The 25,393-nt window shown below is 36.4% G+C and overlaps 1 protein-coding gene across 1 annotated transcript in view; it reads right to left on the bottom strand.

Annotated features, from left to right (window-relative positions):
- The window catches only part of kcnn2 (potassium calcium-activated channel subfamily N member 2), a 95,674-nt gene that overhangs the window by 34,407 nt on the left and 35,874 nt on the right, over positions 1 to 25,393 (bottom strand). The window contains exon 4 of the mRNA XM_088910888.1: positions 10,057 to 10,475. Coding sequence (XP_088767014.1) covers positions 10,057 to 10,475 — 419 coding nt within the window. The remainder of the gene's footprint in view (positions 1 to 10,056; positions 10,476 to 25,393) is intronic.

Here is a 25,393-nt window from a genome sequence, read left to right as displayed (position 1 = left end):
TATTAGCCCCCCCCCCCCCGTTATGGGTCCGCTGGACCACAGTGCAGGATATCACAGGGGGTGTGCTCACTGCTGAAAAAGAGTTGCACAACCTTGTGGACTTGGTAGGACTTCCGATGATGAGTCAATCCCTCTGTCTGCTCCTGAATACCTGATATGTTGCCAGAAGCATTAGCACTGCTCAAGCATTTGCCCAGAAACAGCTGACCAAGGCAGACTTGCAGTATGCCAGGTGAGACTTCACCACAGACACAGGCCCCAAACTTAGGACAGTCCCTGGACCGTACTTGGACAGCCCTCTCATGACACATATACTGTAGAGTGTAACTTAAGCACTATGGATAAGTGATGGTACTGGACTATGACTAATTGGCTCTCTACAGAAAGTGAGGGACGATAGGAGCCTGGAATCTTGCTACAGACACTTGTCCCCAAAAGGAGCAAGAGGTTTTGCCCCGCAGGCCATCTGTCTTTATCTGTGCCTTCACTGGGCAGACTCAAAGATGCCCAGAGCCCCCGCTATTTTGTAAACTACAGTATGGGCCCTAGATCTATTTGAGGCCGGCTGGAGCAATCAGCTCTAGATGGAAGCAGACTTCCAGAGTAATTGGGGCTTAATTTGATGACAGGGATAATTATCTAATGGTCTTGTAATGATGAAGCCCCCTCGCCTTTGGAGTAAACTAGGATAATTACTTGCTAGACAGTATGGACTGTTGTGATGGACTTGTGATATGTTATCTGCAATTGCTTATTGTTTATGCTCTATTTTGTTTCACATTTTCCCCAGTGTTGTAACCCTGTAATGAATGTGGCTGTTAGCCCTTCTCCATGTGGGCATTATAGATTAGGTAGTGCTTGCAGCAAGTGAGGGGGTGCTTTGAGTGTATGAATGAACGTGTGCAGTAAGTGCTGCCTGCTGCTGGTATTGCTGTACTCTGTAATAATTGGTATTTCTCCTCATTGTGGGCATTGACTCACTGTATCTTCATAAGAAGAAATTCAATTCACTTTGAAGAACCAATATACACTATATTGAATTCCTAACAGAATACAGCTCCCACACTTTGGTTTATTTCTTCATTAACTGTTGGTTGTCTTATATTTGACTTTTCTTGGAACTAATTTCTGTATGCGGTTGTCCAGGTGTACAATGCCAGTTAATAGGGGGAAGGGGAATTGTATTGTTTTTTATATATTGCATTTATCCTTGGAGCATTGTTTGTTTTATATGTTTTGTTTACTCTTTACTTTTTGAAGTATCTGCATCAATGAACTGTATTATTTGTCATAATCTGCTGTTTTGATTTTGGTGATGTGACCCAAGGCAGTCCTGTGCTGCCTTTATTCTCATAAACAGTATTCTCATTAACAGTTACTGTACATTAACATGGCTATAACCCAGTATACCCTATTCTTTATCTCTTTCACAAGTACTTTGTCACCAAATTAATCTGTTTCCGATGCTTTTCTAATATGCCTGTGACAAAATATGAGCTTTTCTTCACAAATTGCTCTTTGTGTGTCATAAGGCAACGCACAGTGCAGAAGACACAAACACATGGATCTACTTTACAATGTGAAGTAAACACTGCTCTTTACCTTCCCTGTAGCATTATTTATGTATATCACTATACTATATTCATACAGTACATGCACAATGTACAGTGCATAAACATACAGGTACAGTGCCTTGCGAAAGTATTCGGCCCCCTTGAACTTTTCAACCTTTTGCCACATTTCAGGCTTCAAACATAAAGATATAAATTTTTTATTTTATGTGAAGAATCACCAACAAGTGGGACACAATTGTGAAGTGGAACGAAATCTATTGGATTTTTGAAACTTTTTTAACTAATAAAAAAATGAAAAGTGGGGCGTGCAAAATTATTCGGCCCCTTTACTTTCAGTGCAGCAAACTCACTCCAGAAGTTCAGCGAGGATCTCTGAATGATGCAATGTTGTCCTAAATGACTGATGGTGATAAATAGAATCCACCTGTGTGTAATCAAGTCTCTGTATAAATGCACCTGCTCTGTGATAGTCTCAAGGTTCTGTTGAAAGCGCAGAGAGCATCATGAAGACCAAGGAACACACCAGGCAGGTCCGTAATACTGTTGTGGAGAAGTTTAAAGCCGGATTTGGATACAAAAAGATTTCCCAAGCTTCAAACATCCCAAGGAGCACTGTGCAAGCGATCATCTTGAAATGGAAGGAGTATCAGACCACTGCAAATCTACCAAGACCTGGCCGTCCCTCTAAACTTTCAGCTCAGACAAGGAGAAGACTGATCAGAGATGCAGCCAAGAGGCCCATGATCACTCTGGATGAACTGCAGAGAACTACAGCTGAGGTGGGAGAGTCTGTCCATAGGACAACAATCAGTCTTACACTGCACAAATCTGGCCTTTATGGAAGAGTGGCAAGAAGAAAGCCATTTCTCAAAGATATCCATAAAAAGTCTCGTCTAAAGTTTGCCACAAGCCACCTGGGAGACACCCCAAACATGTGGAAGAAGGTGCTCTGGTCAGATGAAACCAAAATCGAACTTTTTGGCCACAATGCAAAACGATATGTTTGGCGTAAAAGCAACACAGCTCATCACCCTCAACACACCATCCCCACTGTCAAACATGGTGGTGGCAGCATCATGGTTTGGGCCTGCTTTTCTTCAGCAGGGACAGGGAAGATGGTTAAAATTGAGGGGAAGATGGATGCAGCCAAATACAGGACCATTCTGGATGAAAACCTGTTGGAGTCTGCAAAAGACCTGAAACTGGGACGGAGATTTATCTTCCAACAAGACAATGATCCCAAACATACAGCAAAATCTACAAAGGAATGGTTCACAAATAAACGTATCCAGGTGTTTGAATGGCCAAGTCAAAGTCCAGACCTGAATCCAATCGAGAATCTGTGGAAAGAGCTGAAAACTGCTGTTCACAAACGCTCTCCATCCAACCTCACTGAGCTCGAGCTGTTTTGCAAGGAAGAATGGGCAAGAATTTCAGTCTCTCGATGTGCAAAACTGATAGAGACATACCCCAAGCGACTTGCAGCTGTAATCGCAGCAAAAGGTGGCTCTACAAAGTATTAACGCAAGGGGGCCGAATAATTTTGCACGCCCCACTTTTCATTTTTTTATTAGTTAAAAAAGTTTCAAAAATCCAATAGATTTCGTTCCACTTCACAATTGTGTCCCACTTGTTGGTGATTCTTCACATAAAATAAAAAATTTATATCTTTATGTTTGAAGCCTGAAATGTGGCAAAAGGTTGAAAAGTTCAAGGGGGCCGAATACTTTCGCAAGGCACTGTAAGTGTAAAAAATTGAGTTTATAACAGAAACTCGGGAGGATGGTTAGGTCCCAATTCCCAGTTACCTACAAATATAAGATTTATAATCCCACATCCCATTGTGCATCTTTCTCTCACCCCTCCCGCCACCCTCTCTACACCCTCGAAGCAGCTCCCTAACTCATTCCACATAATAAAGCAGGGTTCAGTCAGCCTTGCCCTCCCAGCTAGGCTCCTCCTTATGGAAGGCTGTCTAAGTTCAATTCTGTCTTTTGTAATGATGTCTCTCTTGTTGTATTTACCCTGCAATATGCTGGCATTCCATTCTTGGTATAGATTCTGGGTCTGCTGCGTTAGGTTCCAGCTCACCAAGATCTTCCTTCTGAAGCTATGATGATGAAGGATGGATTTAATGTATAATATTTCACTATTATCCTGCAACATGTCCCTGATAAACTTAACATGCTGGCTGCCCAGATATGTTGCACAGGAAAACAATAAGATATTGCCTTTATTCAGAAGACTCTGTTATTACAGTGAGATACTCCTAGACTAGTCAATAAATAGGTTTCATTTTCTGCTCCTGAAATTATATTTAAAGGCACATTCATTTTTTGACGTCAGAACTTTAGGATGACTGTGGTTCAGGTTAAATGGTATTGAGAGAGTGGTATAAAGGCTCATACGTAGGTAAAAAAAAGTGGCTTTAGTTTCATTTTAAGCCCCAACATTTTTATGTAAATTATTTGCAGCCCTGGGCTAACGTTATTATGACTGTCAGATTTTTATTTAGTCATTGGTATTGACATGAATGACGAATAATTGCATTAATAGATTTAGCCCTCAAGAAGGGACCACAAAGCCTTTAGCAAAGGCTATATTATGGAAATGGAATTCTGACTTGGATTTAATAGATAATTCTTAATCGTTTAGCTGAAGAATAATCTTTTCTTTTTGCTAGAGATCATATTCCAGGACAGATTCCAGCACAGTGCAATACTGTAATATGAAAAACAAAGATTAACAATAACCGAGAATAGCTCATATTGCTATGATGTGTCTGTGGCCCATGATAATTATCCTACTGTATAAAACTCCTTCAGTATTCTTATTTCTAACAAAGCCAGAAGAAAATGAAAAATATAATTACTGCAATACTGTTACTGTTATGGGCATGGCACACCTTCAGTATCACTTTGGCCTTAGAAAGGAGTTAAAAGTTGTCTAGTTGGTAGAATTTTAAAATATGTCTCAATTGAGGGACATTTTAGTTTGAAAAACAAAAACACCAGATTTGGTAAATAAATGATCTGTGAGGTAAATTGTTCTCAATCAGCAAAAGTCACCATTTAACATGTAATTCTGAGAATGAAAGATAAATACACGTTTATTTTTCTGTGAAAATAATCCTTTATTAGTTATTCTCCAATATACCTTTATAGCTACACCAAGAAAAGCTTAAGAAAAAAACTCACTGTCAAGTTTTGCTTTGATGTTGTTGTTTCCACAGTGGTTCTGCAAGGGATGTGGCACCCTTTTTATCCCAGCTATGTTTTATTTCCAGTCTGTTCCGTTGATAAAGCTACAGCACAATGTGTTGACAGCCTATTTCCCTTCTACTTGCTAACCTGATTAAATTTATGTTAAAAGCAGATTCCTTCACCATGTATATCCTGGAGTTGTTTGTTTTTATGTTGCAATCTGCTTTTAACCTAATTTCAGCTTTTCTGTTTTAACCTTATTAGCATTCAAGTTTTGGACTATTAAAACTGTTCCACCTATACAAATGTGGCCTAATTCAGAACATATGGTTGGCTTCTATTATGTATTAAAAAATCTCTCAAATGGCAAATATGTGTCACTGAAATAAGAAAAAAACAGCAACAGTCGTTTCACACTGCTGGGTTTCCATTCCAGTTGACATACTGTATTTATTATTCTTTGAGGGATATAAAATAGACAACAGAGTTAGAAAGTTGATGAAAATTCTGTACTCTACCATAACATTAGCAGCTAGGGATTTTTTTAATTTAAAATAATTACTCTCTCTAAGTTATTTTAGATTTAGTGTTGAAAGGTTGTATTATATTAGACCTTATTTCTAATATTGTGATCAATTGTAACACTAACCGCAACCACAAACAGGGCATTATAGCTTTAGGAATATTTCAAAGAAAATCAACTAGATGGGCTCCTTATCTGTATTGTGATATATAGACAGGTTAAAGGAACTAAATCTCTTTGGTCAGGAACAAAGGAGATCAAGAGGAGATTTAATCCTCATTCTAAGTGGCATAGATGGGGGTCAACCCAAGGGATTTCTTTAACACTGTAGGGAAATAAGGACATGTCACAAATGTAAACTATAAGGTAATTAATTCAGAACAGCGATTATGAAACATTTCTTTACATACAGTAAAAAGTTGAGATTGTCAAGAACAGGATTCCCAGACAGGTGGTCGTAGCTCTAACTCTGGGCCAGTTCAAACACTGGAAAGACTAAATTTTACTAAAGTATTTCTTGACAAGTAATGTTAGCTTCTAGCCTGATTTTGTCAGATATTAGAAGCCAAGCTGAAGCAGGTCAGAACTGGGGGGGAGCCCTCTAAGGAAAAGCAGGTTTCTGTTACAACGGGTGCAGGTGGATCAACACTGTACATGTAGATGATGTTCTTCCCCGTTGACCGGAATTCCCAAAAATAATGCACCAGTATTGTGGCAAGAGATATACAGTACAGTATTTTATGTTTTAATTGTTTTTTTTATCATGCACATATCTTATGGATCTACTATATCTCACACACTGGTGAGCCAGTTTATTTTTTTTCTAAATTGCGAAGATTACTTAACCTTCTGACTTGTTTTGCTCATCTTATGCATGTATGTTTCCTATTTGTTAATGGATTCAATGTTGTTTGTGTTCGATGTATTATCTTTTACCTGCCTGCAAAGCAAATCTGCATGTGGGATAATAAAGGAGGTAATTCAGCTAACGGATCATTAAGGAGCTCATGGCAGTGCTCTTAAGAGTAAGGATGCTAACCCCCATGTTCAGGATAAATCTCACTCTGGGTTTGCACAGCCCTGTGTTCTTTAAGTTTCCCCTTAATTCAATTGCTGAAGCAATTTCTCACTTCACTGCATGAACTGCCTGATGGGTTTAATAGCGTATTTTAGCAGCCATACATCACCAAGGTCGATACTGCACTTCAGTACTGAGTCTTATATGTAAAGAACTTAGGAATACCTTGAGATGAGAATACTACAGTATATAAATTCAATCAATCAATGAATCTTCTAACCTAGCATTGAGCATAAAATGTCTTTTTCTTACTTTTTACTTATGAAGTTAATTAATCAAAAACATTTAAATGAACATTTTATAATACTCATCCTAGATATGTCCCTTCTTCAGTAAACCTATAAAAAAGTGTTGGATGTTTACACCATGATGTGACTGAAATGGAAGGGGTATAAATAACAAAATAACACAGCATAAATAACAAAACCAGCTCACTTTCCTTTCCAATCATTGTATGTAAAACTGCATCCTTTTGACTTGTAAAAATTTATGGTTCTATAAGCACCCGAGATGAGATCTGTGACAGAAAATAAACAAGTACTCTCCAAAAATGAATGAAAAAGGAATGCAAAATGAGGAAATACATAAAACCATGTGCAAATCAAAACAGTATCGGGAACAAATCAGAAAAAAGGGGAGACTTGGTTTGGACAACAAAATGCACGTGTTATGATACAGTTAAGTACCTCTTACATTTGTGCAAATTAAATATGAAGCCTTATAAATATCATTTCAAGTGTTTCTTCTGTGCAATTAAACCATTCCCAGTAGTCACATTCAAGTTTGGCCTTAAGATTATAATACCCAGAGCAAAATTAAAATGTTTTCTTGACATTGGTGTTATTCATGGCTTAAACTACAAATAATTGCTTTTAAAGACTTGCATCCCTTGAGCAAAGGAATTTATAATATTCTTGAAGTGTCCATTGCCAAGATGTGTCTAAGATAATGCTGGAACATGATTGTTAAATGGTACATGATGTGGCCTGTGATTCTGTGATGTTTTTTTAGGTATTTTATCCATCTGTGGTATTTATCTTTTTCTCACTAAATTGGATTCTTCACTTTGTGTACCATTTTCCTTATGTCCTACTTTATGGTTCCTTTGAATCCTTTCCAGGAATTAGGTGTACGTGTAATGTGCAGACTTAAATACTGAAATAGTCCACATACATTTCACAACATACAGTATATTAAGGGAAAGTCTATTATTTTCTTAAAAGCCTGCTTCAACAGTAACATGTTTTAATCCATTCAGGTTGTTACAGTATATTAATTATTCCAATCATTCTCCAAAAACCAAAGACTTACAAGAGTGTATCAGTATAGGTGTGAATTACACTGATTTGCACCAAATTAGTGACATGTTCTGCACGTATGCAAAGCAAGACGTTAACTTGTGTGTGTATAAGCTATTTATAAAGGTCTGACAGATCCTTTAAAGGTGGACAAAACTCACAGAAATATTGAAAAATACTGAATACAAAACTCTGGTGCTCTGGTGAAAGAAGCAACTCACTGAGCTACAATACAATACTGCACGATGCACCAAGGAACCCTATCATTATACACTACAGTAGACGTTTGCAATGTTATATGACAGAGAACTGAATCAATCCCCAGGTCTCCATCTAAGATAATGGCATTCTAGGAAAACATACTGTAAGGAGGTGAAGAAGTTTACAGTATATAGTAACTAGACAAACCATTTGTAACTGTGGTAACTACAGTGTTATTTTTGTGAAGTTTCCAACATAATATACATATCTCTTAATTACTCTATTCCTTGCCATACAATTTAGCTAGTGTTGTGTAGACAATGTGTCAATATTGGAAAGCACGATTACCTTTTGCACATTACTTATGTACATAAGAAACATTACTGATAATCATACTCATTTGGTACCCAATAGCTAATTGATCTGAGGGATTTCATCCACCCATCTTTGTTCTTTCTTATAAGAAGCAAGGTGATCAGTTTCAACAACATGACTGGTTGCTTTGCAGATTGTGAATAATTTAATTAAAACATACGAATAGAACAAGCCTGCACTCGAGAGGAGACAGTTGGACCCATCTATCTTGTTTGGATTTTATTACCTAAGTGATTCAAGGAGCTCATCCAACATTTTATTGAAAGAAACGGGGGTATCGGCTTTAACAACGTGGCTGGGTATCTCGTTCCACAACCTTTTGTGTGAAAAAAGCTCCTCTTAGTGAAGCACTTCCACTCGTCTTCTGGTTCATGTTTCATTCTTGATTCTGAATAACTACATAAGGTCTACTTTGACAACTCCTTTGAGACGTTTGAATACTTGAATCGTGTTCCCTCTTAGACATCTTTTTTTCAAGACTATAAATGTTCTGTTCTTTTACCCTGTCAGGGCTGAATATTCCTTCAAGCCTGTGAACAAACATGATCATTCTTTAACGGGCTGATCCCAGAGCAGCACTATATAATTTTTTTTACTTTGGTGACCAAAAGAGGTACACAATACTCAAAATGGGACCTTACTAATACATTGTACACGTTTAATAATAAAATCCCTAGACTTTAATTCTACGATTTTAACTGTACAGTACATGTATACCAATTCTGTTTTTTTTTTACTTCATTGCCACATTGACTAGAAGTTGAAAATCCATCTAAACAATTGTTCTACTTTTTAATCTGTAGTTTCTTTAAATCAGTATTTTTATTTCTTATATTTAGTTTATGTTTCCTTTATCTAAACACTCTGCAACTCTTGTACCTTAAATATCAGATGCCACGTGTTTGCCCTGTCTTGAATTCTGTCTTCTTACATTTTCTTTTCAGTTCCTGCAGTGTTTTTTAATCTTCCTCTTTGGGTAACTATCTGTGAACTTCAAATCCAGAACCCTGATGTAAATTATGAAGAGCGATGGTCCTAAAGACTCCTTAAGAACACAATAGTTCACTACTTCCTAGTGGACAGACTTTGTGTTGTAAATCAACATCAGTCCAATATCTCAGTAGTATTTACTGTATATCTTCATTTAAATATTAAGCACAGTAAATTGACATTTATTAGTACATTAGATATCAGGTATAACCACACAGACTGATCTTAGCTTATCATATTCGGTTATATCCATGTGACTACTTTTAAAAATCAGGCCATTCGTTTTTTTTTTCAATTATTAGTGTTAAAAGATATTATTACTGTACCTGCACACTTCTAACACAGACTTTTGAACTGAGACAATCTTTCCACAGTGGTTTGAATGTAGTTTATTCATTTTGTCTTATTTAGTAAAAACTTAATACTGAACATAAATTGTTCACTACAGTATGTGCACTGCATCATAAAGTCCAATTTAAACTTGTTTATTATGTACTTGAGTGGTCAGGTTAATTTGGGAAGCATTTATTTTTGGTTTCCAAGGAGTGCAGAGGTTTAAATATATCCATTACATCTAGACTTTGCATTAGTGTAATCATAAATCCACCCAACTTTTTAGAAATTCAAGTTATTTCAGATCTTGTGATGAAAAATCACTCGCATTTCAAGAATCAAAAACAAGTACTTTTCACAAAACACAGAGTTTTCCTAGTTTCAATTCAAAGGTTATATGATTTACTGCTTCTTTAAACTTTCAATCATACTGCAAGCCCTGTGCTCATTAATTGATACTATAAAGAGAAAAATAACGTACCTTTCACAAGCTCGCACGGTCCATGCAGCTATTATCCACAGTGAGATGCTGAAAACCAGCAACACAGTTCCTGGGCATATTGTCATTAATGTCTTCATTACAAAACGGGTATTGAAGTTTATTTTATTCAGTGCTCCAATGCTTCGTGATGAGGCATCAGTAAAAAGTTTGCTGTGCAGCAGCATTACTCTGGCAATGAGATACAATCTGAGAAACATTGGTATGGACAGTATAATATCCACATCAGCCAACGCTGTGGATGGAGTGTAGGAAAAGGCAAGGCGTGCTGTCCATGTGAATGTGTAGTTCCCAGGAATTGGATGAATAGCACACACTAATATCTCCAAGCAGATGAAGAAAATTCGTTCGTACGTCATGGCTATCCTCCAGTCGTCTGCACCATTGTCCACCATAAACAACTGCAAATAAAAGCAAATGCATCAGTTGACAAGGATCAGCAAGAGGATGGCAACCAAAGGACACTGACCAGTGACAGACGTCAAACACTACAGCCATTTTGCAATGTTAAATAATCTTCAAATTTAAAAAAGCCTTTGCTTTGCATCCATCATATTTCAAAACTGAATTTAAAGAATAAATTGTGAAAGCAGCAACTGTGAAAGCATCGCTTGTGAGGTACATATGCCCAATGAACTGTGATTTTCATTACACTTAATCTTAACAGCTAATTAAAAGTACTTCCATTTGTATCACACTTTGCATCCCAAAAGATTGTAAATTCATCACATACAAGTGGAGGCCCACTTCATCCGCCTCTGAAATGCAGCACCCACTTGGTGACAGTCATTCTGTGTCAGCAGCCCCACCAAAGCACATTAGGTGAAGAAGTGAGAGATTATTTAACCAAATGAATGGCTGAAAAGCCCATTGATTTAAACTACGGGTGAAATTTAGGGATTGTATAAGACTAAATTGAAATTTTGTCAGGACACCAGGGTTAGCACCCCTGCTCGTATGTACTATACCATGGTAGCTTTAATGACCAAGTAGTCAGGATCTTGGTTTATTGTGTCATCTGTAGAGCAACTACTTATAGAACAGCGTCCCCTGACTACATACTGTACTTGTTTGGATACTCTAGTCCAGAGGGAAGGCTGCCACCTACTGGTCTACCAACACTAGTTCTGTTTTCCTTATGGTTTCCTATCCCAGTACTGACTGTGCCCAGCCTTGCTTAGCTTCTAAGATTGCAAGATTAGGCTGGAAGGTGATAACCTTCTATTTCATTTAACAGTGATGTTTCTCAAAACATATTGTTAACCTACTGAAATGAATCATCTTGTTGACAGTAATGCCTTATTTAATATCAGCAGGAGTTACAAATTAGGCAAATATCATTTGTGAATCAAAAGTCATACAGCTAGTTAAAATATAGCTTTAAGGGCATTTTCTCACTCTGCTTTATTTCAAAACACTGAAATGCTGTTGCCTGTGTGATCTGCATAATGTATTTCACAGACTTCCTTTAAACAGATGACCTGGTTTAGATGCTTTTCCTCTACTTCTGGCTCATTAATTAGCTATAAAATTTCATTTTTCTCCACAATGTTTTTAAGGGTTTTTCTTTTTGGTCTCTTGACATCATTTAAAAATAAACAAACAACAAACACCATGTACACGTTATCTTTGACGAACCATTTTTAATCTGGTGAAAATGTTTTTTTATGTATCACAGCTGCATAATTCAATGGTATTTAAAACATATATATATCACAAAAAGTCAAATACATATACAGTAGTCTCATTTTTCTGATTTAACTAAAAGATGTTGTGGAGACTCAAAATCCAGACTTAAAGGAAAACTAGAACACAATTTCATAATTGAAACTAGAACACTAGAAATTTCAATTTCATAAATACTGGTGCTATGTGGCTTCCATTAAATGTACATACTGAAAAGCAAAGCAACGGGTGTTTTTTTAACATATCTTTTTAACAAGGAATTCAGCTGATGGAATTGTATAAGAAATCCTATCATTCAGGGCCTCCTGATTGACTCAACCACTAAAGTCACTTGCTTGAATGCGGTTTAAGGCAGGTTAGGCTTTTTAATCACAGGTTCAAGCTCATTAGCTGACTATGACTGGGCTTCCCCAGGGTTAGGCTCACAATTGGCTGAGCACTTCTGAAGGTAGGATGGGATTATTCTGTTTCTATTTCAGCAGTGTCCCCTGCAGCCTCTGCTCCTGCCAGTGTGGAGCCAGTGTAAATGGCTGGTGTTGCCTGTGACACGCTGAAAGACATCTGGCTCGAAGGTGGGTGGGTCAGAGGAGTCTGCCAACAATTCCTCATTCTCCCCTGTGTGCAGTAACGGGGTTTCTAGCTGTCTGCCGAGATGTGAGACACATAAAACTGGCTATTCCAGATTGGTTGGGTAAAACAAAATAATTGGTGATGCTCAAATTGAAAAGAAATTCCTATCATTTGACACAAATACAGTCAGCTAGCTATAGAGAATTATAGAAAATTATTTTTTTTTAAATGAAATCAAAACTACTATATATATTTAAAAACATTATTATAATCAACTTTAAATGACCCTTACAAACCACACAAAATTTGATGCTTAAAGATAACATGAAAATATTATTTTTAGGTATAGTAGAAAGCATTGTAATAAAGCATAGACATTTTCAACAAAAACATTTTAAAAGATTAAGTACAAATGGTGTTGCTATCAAAAACGTAGGAGGTAGTTATCCACAGAGTACATATTACCTAATGCACCAGAAAAAAAGATACTGTATATCACTGATATTACAAGGAAGTTCTGAATCAGAAGGTTGCAATATCAATATTACAGTAATACATGTCATCGGCATATATAAATAAAAACACTTTATTGGTAATATGTGAAACTAAACTCCACATAGAAAAAGCTCTTAATGATGTTGGTAATCTTCAGCTTGAATACCAATATAGATAAAAGGGAATGCAGTGACTATTTTAAAACTCAAAACAGCACTTTAGTCAAAAACTTGTAATGCAGTTTCCGGAATGATTTGCCATAGGAAACACTTTGAGCAGTACCATGATAAGTCATAATTAGCTTTTTAAGATAAGAAAAGTTTCCAACTGCAATGTTTCGGTTCTGAATGTCTTATGTAAACTCTTTGAGGCTTCTTACAATAGCTTAAACAATACAAAACATGAAGAATTACAGTAGCTGTTGCATTTGTCTACTTTATTTGAACATATTGCATAATGATTTAATGTTTGAGAAAAAAGAGACCAATTTCAGAATAAATTAAATAATAAAATGCGTTACAATTGCAAAATATTTCTGAACACATCACTTTTAAAACACCACATTGCAGTTTGGAATAATAAAAAATCTTGCAACAGATGGTTTTAATAAACGTCTGATAAAGATAGAATAACTGCATGTGACTGAGCTGAAATTGTACCCATTTACTTGATTTAGACATTTCAGGGACTGGGACTAGCCTTGTTTAAGTAAATTTCCAATTTACGGGTTACATGTATAAATAGAACATACTGTATGTGACTGCCTTTGGTTACATATTCATAAAGGCAATTCTCCACTTTCATTATTTTAATACACTTACAAGCAGATTAATACATTTATTTAGAAATAATATGACTGAGATATACTGTAATACCATACCACTGCTAGAAACCATACCACTATGTATGGCAGTATGGTGCTATGGCTTTAAGCAGTGCTGCCAGACATCTCTTGGTCCTGGGTACTCCTGTGCACTCTGCCATGTGTAAGTGGGTTTTCACTGGGTGAACTGGTTTCCTCCCACAACCCAAAGCCTAGATAGCTTAGCTGGTGTCTCTACATTGTCCCGGTGTCTGTTGTTGTGTATCTCATTCTTGAGTTCTGTGCTCCTGGGATAAGCCCTGGGCTGACATGGATCGATATACTGTATCTTTATTTAATTCATTATATCAAATTTCAAGTCAGCAGATCAGTTCCATCCAGAAAAGTGAACTTCTACTGTGGAGCCTGCTTCAGGTTTAACTTTAAAGTTCAGATGGAGTAAAGTTCTGCCTGTTCCTTTGCAGCTCCCCACTCATAACACCCTCAAATAAGATTTATATTAAATTCAATTTATATTGTCAGTTTGGAAATCCAAGTACAAGAAAAGAAGTTTAGCAAGATATCGTAAACAAAAAACAGAGACGATGCTACTGCCATCTAATTAGGGTCTATGGAGGACGTCTAAATGTACCTTATTCATAAGATTTAAAAATTTCGATAATGCTCACATAAATTATTGCAAAATGGTACAGATGTAAAACTATACAGTACAAAACATTTAGAATACAGAATAGGGACATGGAAGCTTCCCATCATCCTTCCTAGATGATGTGATGACAGCCAAAGTGCGCACAGTACGCTCACCACACATCAGTGGGGGGAACAGAGTGATGAAGCCAGTTCATAGTTTGGGATTATTTGGAGGCCACGATTGGTAAAGGCCAGGGGGAAATTTGGCCAGGATGCCAGGGTAACACCCCTACTCTTTCGAATGAGACGTAAAACCAAGGTCCTGACTCTCTGTGGTCATGAAAAATCCCAGGGCATTTCTCGAAAAGAGTAGGGGTGTAACCCCGGCGTTCTGGTCAAATTTCCCAATGGCCCTTACCAATGATGGCCTCCTAATAATCCCCATCTATGAATTGGCTTCATTACTCTGCTTTCCTCCCCACTGATAGCTGATGTGTGGTGAGCGTTCTGGCGCACTATGGCTGCCGTCGCATAATCCAGGGGGATGCTGCACATTGTTGGTGGTGGAGGGGAGTCCCCATTACCTGTAAAGCGCTTTGAGTGGAATGTCCAGAAAAGTGCTATATAAGTGTGAGCAATTATTAATTATTATTATTAATGTGCCAACCATTAAAGTACTTCCAACTGTTCTGTTTGGCATCACTTATTTCAAAATTTTATTCTGTTACTACTTGAAACTAATTGCCATTTATGAATTCAGAAAATAAACCAGCATATCATAACATTTAATTCTTAAAATGTACATGATGTCCCATGGTTTTTGTGAAGATGTATTCTGGGACATCAACAACACATTATTTCAATAGCAAGGTTTTGATCTTTTCTCAGTTAGATGCAAGTACTATATAAATTCACTGCAATAAATAATTCAATAATAAAAGTAGTAAGACCTATATTCTGAAGATTTGTGTGTTTAGCAAAGAGAATAGTAGGCATGTTTTTTCCATGTCTACATTTAAAAAGAAACTGTCTTAGTTAAATTTAGAAGTGGAGGCTTGCAAAGGCGTGCATTTAAAAAAATGGAAACAATTTTTTTCTTGGAAATCTTAAGGGGTAGCGAGAAGGGTCCATGTGGAATTTAAAAATGGCTCACAGCTATAAGCATCCCTCAATGCTGTCAGAACAACAAAAAAGAATTTATGTACAGTATAATGTATAATTTAAATAGATGTGTAAATGCCTACAAATAGCTATTACATAGGTAAATAAATCACTGTATTTTTATATACTGACATTATTATTGTAATAATTATTACAGTAGTAATTTACATACATTTTTATTCGTTTTCTAAAAGTTTTGAATCACAAAAAAAATATTTTGTGGACCCATCTGTGGACAAAAAACAAATGTATGTACAGTAAGTCCTCTGACATGTTTAGCTGAGCCTATCACTTTTCACACTGTACCACACCCACTGTATATTTCATATCCATATCAGCTTTAACATCAGACTGAGGACTAAAGCATGGCATGTCTGATTTATAACACTCCAAGATCATGAGTACATAGTTTTCTAAGGGGTAGGCATTGCATGACAAGCTGAGGATACCTTTACTGAGTAAAGGCCATCCAACCCTTGTAGAACTCATCCACTTGATCCCTGCCAACCTGAGAAGAACAGTGATTATCTAAAATGAGCACATTTTACTGTAGATTTACTGTAAAATAAACATGAACAACATTTTACCAGACATTTTATTTCAAATAGAAGACCACAGTTTTAAAATGTGCATGATGACACCCTATTCTGTAGTTATCCTGCAGAGATTGGGCACTTTGTATTTCAAAGCATCCAGGCGTATACTGTAATATCCAGAAGCTGTATCACCCTGCAGCTCACAACCCACTGGAGCTCAGCAGGTGTGAGCCTGGTCAATACCTGGATGGGAGCCCTCCAGGGAAAGCTAAAGCTAACCCACCACCTAACCCTAACCCTAACCCTAACCCTACTTCTACCTGCTTGAAAGAAATCAAACCCTAAGACCATTTCAGCAAGGCACACAACTATAGCCTGATTCTGAAGCTGAATTTCTCAACTGTTAACTCAAGTGTTATTCGAGCTTCAGCCTGATCAATCTCTCCTACTCAATGTCTCCCTGTGGTCAGTGTCAGCCTGTCGAGCTCTGTCTATCCTTATACAACGTCACCATAATTTTTCCATCAGCCGAATCTTCTTTCTCTCCAACATCTTTCCGCTAAGCTCATCTTTTTTTGCAACCCAGCCACACCAGTCTGGCCTCCAATGAAGTGGGCCTCCACACACTCCTCTGACCTCCAGAGTTGCTATGCCATCCTGCTCCATTGACTTGTCCAACTGATGCGGGTGCCATAGCCCCAGTCCTGTCCTCTCTGCTTTCCCTATACCCATCATTTCGCTTCACTCCCAGGCTTGTACACGGTCCCTGGCAGGCCCACTTTTTCCTTTACCTTATCTTCTTTTCCATTCCCTTTTTCAATTTCCCCATCCATCTGTCCGAAGCCAGCAATGTCTTCCATGTCTTCTTTCCCTTATCCGCCTTGTTACACTTGCCTGCAGCATCGGTTCCAGGATCCTAATCCTACAACATCCCTAGCCAGCTTATGAAATGTATCTTTCTTTATTCTTTCATTTATTAATGTAATTTATAGCCAGCTTACTTTCTTTTCTGTAAGCACTGCACTTGAGTGACATGCAACAGTGCTCTCACTTTGTCAAATGTCTGCTTATATGGGCAAATTTTACTTGAATGAAAATTCCAACTAATTTTTTTTCTGATAATGATGAATTCAGGTACATTGGTCTCAGTCCACCACAGTATGACAACATTGTTTCTATTTACTCCCTGCATAACACTGTATGATATAGTGTAACCATGTTTCCTGTTAAACTAAAAAAATCAAGACTGCCGTATGTAAAAATGATGTATTTTCAATTTTCTGTTAATTATCATACTCAAGTACTAAAGAAGTTAAACTATCAAGGCATATAAATGGGTTACAATTTTAATCTACAATAATTCATTATATAAATTAAATTGTCTGAATTGGCCTTGTAGTTTCATTACACAGGAAGAAGCTTCTGCTTGCAGTATTGTGTATTCGCCTACTGAATATTTCAGATGTGAAAATGATGTATTTTCAATACATCATTATTCATTCATTGGAAGCCAGACTTAAATCTAAAGACAAAAAAATCAGTTCTGCCTTTTCTTATGCATGATGTCAACAACAAAAACATCATGTAAATTTATTGCTGTAAATTGAGTCTCATTTACAGAATAGTAATAAACGCCTTTTCTACTTACAAACCTACCAGGTATTTTAACAGAGCTTGAAAAAAAATGTAAACCTGAGAAAAATGTTAGCCATATTCTAAATGAACAGTGAAACATGACTCAATTTGTAATTGTGAATATGAGACTCAAAACATTATGCTCAGTTATATAATTAGTGTAAAGACGGAAAATGAATGCTATAAAAAAGTTCTTATTCCCAACAAGGAACATAACTAGACAGACTCATGAGGTCCCTGAGACATTTGGAAGAATAAGAAGGATAACAATGTATGAAAAGTGGCATTCACATCACATAACACAATGATGCCGATTGATCCAGAGTCAATAGGCATCAACAGATAACTGCCAACTTTGATATAAAGGAGCCTCAGCGTTACACTCAAAACAACAGCTAGGCTGAAGTGATTCACACTAATTATTGACAATAGCAGTTACCCATTGTAGATCTGATATCGTCAGAACTCAGTAAGGAAGTGTGGACCTAGTCAGCACTGGGATGGAAGACCTCAAGGTAAGCTAATGTGTGCTTGTTTTTAAAGTTTGGGAGGAGGCTAAATTTGTTGTCAGGTAGATAAGTAGGAGGTACTCTTCCCCTCTGACCAGTATTTCAAAAACATTTCTGAACTATAGTGACAGGGGGCACTTTGCTGTAGGATGTACTTTTCTTTCAATGAGGTTCTGAATACTGCATTACAGTAAGTAATCACATACAGTATATTATCATCATAAATGTGAACTAAAGTTTTAACCATTTATTCCATACAAGGCAACATTGTTGCAAGAGGTGAAAAGGGTTCACAAAAAATCATTAAAATCTGTCAGTAAACAATTTATTTCATAATGCCTTGTTTTCACTGCCACTTCTAGTGATACTGTAGTTCTGCTAGACCAACACATGTTTATGTTTCCACTATTTTCTCAAGTAATGCTGACATTGGAAGCATCTCTGCTGTGTCTAAGTTCGAACAGAGTTCTGAGATATTCTGAATTGTGGTGGGCAGAACAGCACAAAACCTGGATCAGAAAGTAACAGGACAACCCCTTGTTTAAGGAAAACAAGAATTGCTATTTAAAGCAGCTTGCAAATAAGTTACAATAACTTACTAGTCCCTTGGTTTGAAAAGATGTGAGGCAAGAAATAAAGGATTAATACTGTATATCATTATAATTTACCTGTTTTAGGCTACCTTTACACTGAAAAACAGTCACTTGATTTTGACTGCTTTTGGAACTCCTGGTTTTATCCTCATGAGGATAAGAATTTTCATTCAACATTTGCTGTAATTCTTTCTGTATTTCCCTGTCTGTCAAATCTGGTAGTGAAGCATAATGATCTATCAATATAGACCCCAGGGATTTACAGGGATAGGGAATCTGTTCTCATGCGAGTGATGAACTCAATCTAACATCTGCAGTTCTTAAAGCACTAAGTTCATAAAGTGTTCTACTTTTTTTAAACTAACCCTTAGAAGCACTCACATGGCACACCTGCTCTGGAAATCCAAGTCAGTATTGGTTAGTAACACAACCTAGGACTGAACCAACAGTACCTGGATCACAGAACTCCGCCTGTGTTCAAGTGAGTGCTTCCTGTACCCTGGTTGAGTCACTCAAGAGGCCCCAATAAAATGTTTTCTAATTTGGAAAAATAAAGAAAATACACAACATTTCAGCTGTTAAGCCTTCTTTGGTTTTCTAACTAGGCTTCATTGCTTTGAAGCCTCTAGTGATTGTTAGGTTTCATTCAAGAACTGGTCAAACAAGTTGTAGTGATGGAGTCTGATATCAAAATTTGTACTTTGAATTTGTTGAAAATAAGGACAGCGTATCAAACCATATCTATTGAAAAAGAAAAAGAAACATATTAGTAAACTTCACACCTGGCAGGCGTTATTCCAAGAACAATTTAATACAGATTTTGAAATATCTTACCCCTGAATCAAGATTTGAACCGGATTCAATTCTCAAGCTTCATACAGCTTGTGTTAAAAAATGGCTAGATGATTGACATCACACAAACTACTTTCTCTGCTCATATTCAAATGTCAAACTCTCTATTCTCGTAAAATAAAAACACAGAATACAAAGTGAAAAATGCTACTGTACATCTTTTCAGTGAAACCTGCTTGGCTCTATGCTTTGCTACAGCATTTCAAGATAATGAAACTGGATGGCTAGCCAAAGTAAACTGGTTATTTACCTTGGCTACCAATGCAAATCATTTCCTGTATCATGTGCTAGCAAAATGTAGTAAACAAGAGTAAACCTCTCACATGGCAGCCAATGACCCAGTAGAGATCTTGCGAGCTACTTAGAATAACTACAGTACATGTACATGTACAGTGCATGTGTTAACATTTCATACCCATTTATCCAATACAGTATACTATAGTTCTTATTATTAAGAACTGTAAATGTAGTGTATTGTTCTTTTTTCTAGTGTGGTATACGATATAAGAGGAGTAAGAAACAAGAAACAGGAAAGTTTTGGTATCATGTAAAACTTTAAGTTTAAAGCTTGGTCACCAATGTCTCCAGCTGCCACATACCGGAAATAAGCCAATTGCTTTTTATGTGTATACTACACCCTTTTTAGTTTCATGTGCTCATCATGAAAATGATACCCATTTGCAAAACAAATAAATCCCTGTGATACAGTAGGAAAGAATGAAGAAGGCGTAGACCACAGGTCTCGCCAGTAAAAAATATCTGCCAATATCTGCTTTGGACGTGCCGACAGCTACAGTACATAGCTGGAGTCAGGGATCAGTGATTACTTCCAGAGCAGTTCCACTCCCTTAGGAGGCGAGAAAAATATCTTTACCACCAGGAAGAAAGTGATCCTTCTACTGTGTGTAATCAACAGATGCTAGCAGGAGCTTCTTCGGTCTGGGTTCAGCTACAATCTGTGTTTGAGTGCTGAAATATGGATTTAAGCACTAAAGCTGCTTACTCTAGCTGTCATTTAAGTTCAGTGACTTTACTTTACCTACCAGAATTTCATGAGCTGTGTAATATACTGACTTGAAACAACTGCATAACTGAATTACACTAATTCAATTAATTTCACTGTGATCTGTGTATAAAATAGTCCAAGGAAGTTATGAATATTACATGAAATGAGCTGTGACTTATTTTATTGACTTAAATTAAGTGCATTCACCCAGATTCTTGCACTAAAGACCTAATTTTCTCTTTTGAGTGCTTATAACTTGTAAATGCATTGCCCTAGGTTTCTTCTTTTGTAAAGCTACTAATGTGCAAACTTAAAACTACTCTGTCTCAGCCACTCCTGTCGTGTGTAAATTGTATTGGATGCCTGTAAAATTTATCGTGGATTTAATGTTTCTTCTGCTTACATATTATGCACCAAACATTCTATTTACATATTGCTTTAAAGACTTATTGCATGAGTATAGTCCAAGACCTCAGATCTGCTGTTTCAGGTATCACTGGGTGCCCATAATGAGTCTTCTCATATATACTGTATGTATACAGAATCCTTGATTGTGGAACATGTTGCTCATATCCATTAAGAACTCTGTGACTAAATAATTTTACCTAAGCCTTTAATGCAAAATTTTGTTTTAATTTTATCTGGTCATCTTACTTAAGCCTCACAGACATTAAGTAACTTTAATTTAAATGCTCACAAACACAAAAATCAACTTATGGCTACAAACACAAGATAACATGTTTTATTTTCTAAACATGAAACATGCCTACAGCATAGTGGCTAAATTAGCAGGTCAGTATGAATTTTTAATTTTGCCTTAAATGAAAAAACAAATGCTATTCAAGTTTAAAAGAGTTGAATTTCCTTGTGCCTGCCTATATACAGTATCTGTTGTAGTGACTCCTTAAAGAAAAACACTTTGCGGCTGGCTTCGGAAAACACAATATGTTTAATGGACTACAACTCAATATTTAATACATGTAATGTGGAGATTGGAACATATATCTTGTCACTATAAGAAATGCTTCAATCTCATTAGTAAATGGGCAGGAGAGGTTTAGCTCGATTAGAGATTAATGTAATGTTTTATTTATGATATCAAAGCTTTCCACTCAAGGCCTGCTTAGCAGAGTAAATCTCATCTTACTTATCATTGCAGACAGCGTTTACAGTTTCTTGAAAGATACATGTTTTAATCTGAATGACTTGAAAAAGTAAGTCCTAAACAGCAATTTTATTTTGCTTACTAACATTATTGAATCATGCTTACACTAAATAAAATATGTATTGAGCGTTGCTTATGTTATGCAAAATGTTATCACTAAACAAATACTTTTAAATAATATTATTAAATAGTCTACTTGTTTGTACTTTTAAAGACTGCTGTTTTCTATGTCACATTGGTACTGCCTTTTCCCCACCTGGAAACATTAGCAGTAGCTAACTCTGATATAAAAATGATCACCTGATCAGATATTTAATGTGTCTGTTCATTCAGTTACCGAGTTGTACAATGAAAACACTCAGAAGTTTCCTGTCATCAAGAGTTACCTGAAACCTGACTGAGGGATCAAGTTACAGACAGATTTCATTCTACAAAACATGGTGTACAGTATGTTCTGTAGTTACACTAGCTGGCATAGAAAAAAGAGGAAAAGTTTACATTTCAGTACTTATTAAGTGCCTCAATTCTGGCACAAAGTTCAACATTTGTTCTAAACCTGTATGTACTGTATATACATATACATTTTTTTATAGCCCGAGACTTGTAGTGTAATAACTATTTTTTTTTCCAGTTTCTCTAGATTTTTTAATCTATTTTTATACTACATTTATTTTCTACAAATTGTTAAAAATCTCATACTAAAACATATGTTCCTATAAATAATTACTAGATTACCAATACGTGACATACTTTTTAAAATACAGTATGTATAACTTGCCAATGAAAAAACAAACCACATTGTTCTCATTTTACTCAGTTGGCTGAAGTGAATGTAACAGATGTCTTAGTCTCATGTGGTTCAGTCTAGGACTCAGGAGGACGATGAAGTCAAACTGAAGACAGTTGTGATTGTCTTTTATAATTGTTGAAATGCATGTCTGTGTAATAGCCTGTTTAGTGTTTTTTGTTTCTTAAAATACTCTTTCTACTTGAGTACCACTACTAAACTGTTCAATGAAATATATGACAATGAAAATAATCATTTCAATCCTTTCAGAAATATAAAATAATGTGAGTATTGGTAGATGCTGTAACAGATTTCAGAATAATAGGTATACCTAAATTTTCTCAAGTTGACTGTCCTTGGTGTTTCTGCTTTTATAACACTTAAATCCTTGGAATTATCAGTGATATTGTTCTTCTAGTATTGCCTTGTTCTCTCAGACACATTATATCTTTAAAAGTTAGAATGTTTATTTCATCTATTCCTCTAAATAAAAGGGAAAAAGCTGAATACAAAGCACCATATAGATTCATTCAAGTATACCATTCTATCACAACTTTGTTCTTTGATTACTTAGCCTTCAAAATCTGACACAAAAAAAGCTTCATATGTGAAAACATAAAATGGTTTGTCTTGCAGTGAGAGAGAGAAAACAGTTTCTGTGTCATCAATGTGCATTACTGCCATCAGTAAGATGTGAGAAATAAGATATCTTCTCCACAGCACACAAAACAAAAAAATCACAATCTCTTTTATAACTGAAAAAGTTTTTTATGTTAAACCACATATTCTAATGATTCTACAAAAACTGATTGGAAATAAGAGCGAATACTTCTAATGAGTAAATAGTATAATTCTTTGGAACAGACTCATACTATATGAGCGAAGCTGTTACCAGCTATTTTCTGTTACTAACATTTTCTGTCCTTCATGCTCTTCTATTTTCTATTTACTTGACAAAAGTATAGAAAGGTTTGAGGGCTGATTATTAATTCTAGGAATAATGCCCAAAATGACAATCTGATTTGAAGGATAGGCCTCTGAAGTGATCTAAAAAAGGGTTACTTTAATGGTACCACTGCTGTGCCATGCCTTTGGGGAATGTTCTGAAAATGATGCCAGTGTACTGACCTTTCATCTACATGACTATCAACAGATACCAGATCATAGTGCATGGTGCTTGGACTTGATGCAGTTTATGTAGGATTATCAACATACTGTAAATTGCATGTCTTTTATTAATTGGTCTTGAAACTCACATTTGAACATTCAAGAAAAACAATACTTAAGGACTTACTTAAGAAATGGTTTATAGGGCTGGTATGGGATCAGGAATTTTCTGGGTGGAGTCCTAGTTATGACAAATATCTGACATTGGCTGGAGAAACAAAGAGAAGACTAAATTGGCATTCAATTGCAGTGCTCAACACTAGCTTTCAGACACTCGCTGGTACCAAGCCAGAGAAAGGAAGGCTTTCATCACAATGTGGGCTCTTCTGCCAATCTATCCGAATATTACTCAGTGTTCAAAAACAACAACACGATTCTAGATGGTAAAGGAATTCTTGATATTTATGGCACCAGAAGTGAAAAAAAAACAAAATAATCAAATGTCAAATATGAACAAACTGAAATGTGAAATCAACATATCACATTTGGCCCTTACCATTCATGGCCTCATAATAATCCCCATCTGTGATTTGGCTTCATTACTCTGTTCTCCTCCCCACTAATAGCTGATGTGTGGTGAGCGTTCTGGAGCACTATGGCTGCCGTCGATTCATCCAGGTGGATCCTGCACATTGGTGGTGGTGGAGCAGAGTCCCCATTACCTGTAAAGCGCTTTGAGTGGAGTGTCTAGAAAAGTGCTATATACTGTAAGTACGCTGGGCAAATGTTCCGAGGTCAAATTCTTCCAGCACGGGGGTACCTTTAAAGCGGAGACGACGGCACCGAAATTTTTTGGCGCGCCCTCTCTTTAAAGCCCTGGCCAAATACAAAGACAGTATGTACAGTTATAATTCAAACTGAATTAAAAACTACACATCCCAGTTACAGTGGTGATGCTTGTGATCATTGCGTTTAACCAATGAAACAGGGCGAAAAATCATTCACATGACTTTGGGGCTGAGTTTCGAAAGCTTAACCTATCAGCAACAAAGCTAAATTAAAAATCGTTTGCCCATCCATTCCTCCATCCATTCATTTTCTAACCCCCTCATCCAATTCAGGGTCGCAGTGGAGCAGGATCTAATAGTCATATAAGAGATTAATTTATAAAAATAAAGCACATAAAATTAAAAGAACTGTAGTTCTGGGTGCTTTAACTGATCTATAGAATATTTTTTAAAGGCGATAATTCTGGAGTGTTACAATATTGTTGATATTTAAATTAAGCCCTACAAAGATATTGAGTAATATATTAGCTAATATACAGTATTGAGTTACATTATTAGTTATATTGAGTAATATTAGTAGTCACGATCCTTGGGGATTGACCATCATGTTTTCATAAAATATTAAATAATCTCTGATGTGTCCTGGTTAGTTTCATAGGTAAATACAGTATATAAAGACAGCTCTATACAGATGAAAAGCTACCATAAATTTTATGTTGATATCCCTTACATGTGAAAGAATAAATATTAAAAAGTTCTATCTTTATTATTCTCATGACAAAAACAGAAAATGCTATGTTCTTTCATAAGAAATTTGCTGGGACTACACACTGGATCAAATGAAAAATGATGGCATGGAGACAGCATGACATGAGTTGAACACCTCTTTCAGAACAATGGGTAATGTCCTCAAAGTAAATCAGTTCCTCTATTTTATTTGAAAAATTCAAGAAAAGAGACTCCCCTTTAAAAGAGT

Source organism: Atractosteus spatula, chromosome 3 (assembly GCF_055471065.1).
Source record: "Atractosteus spatula isolate fAtrSpa1 chromosome 3, fAtrSpa1.hap1, whole genome shotgun sequence".
NCBI lineage: Eukaryota > Metazoa > Chordata > Actinopteri > Semionotiformes > Lepisosteidae > Atractosteus > Atractosteus spatula.
This window is presented reverse-complemented; position numbering and strand designations above follow the sequence as displayed.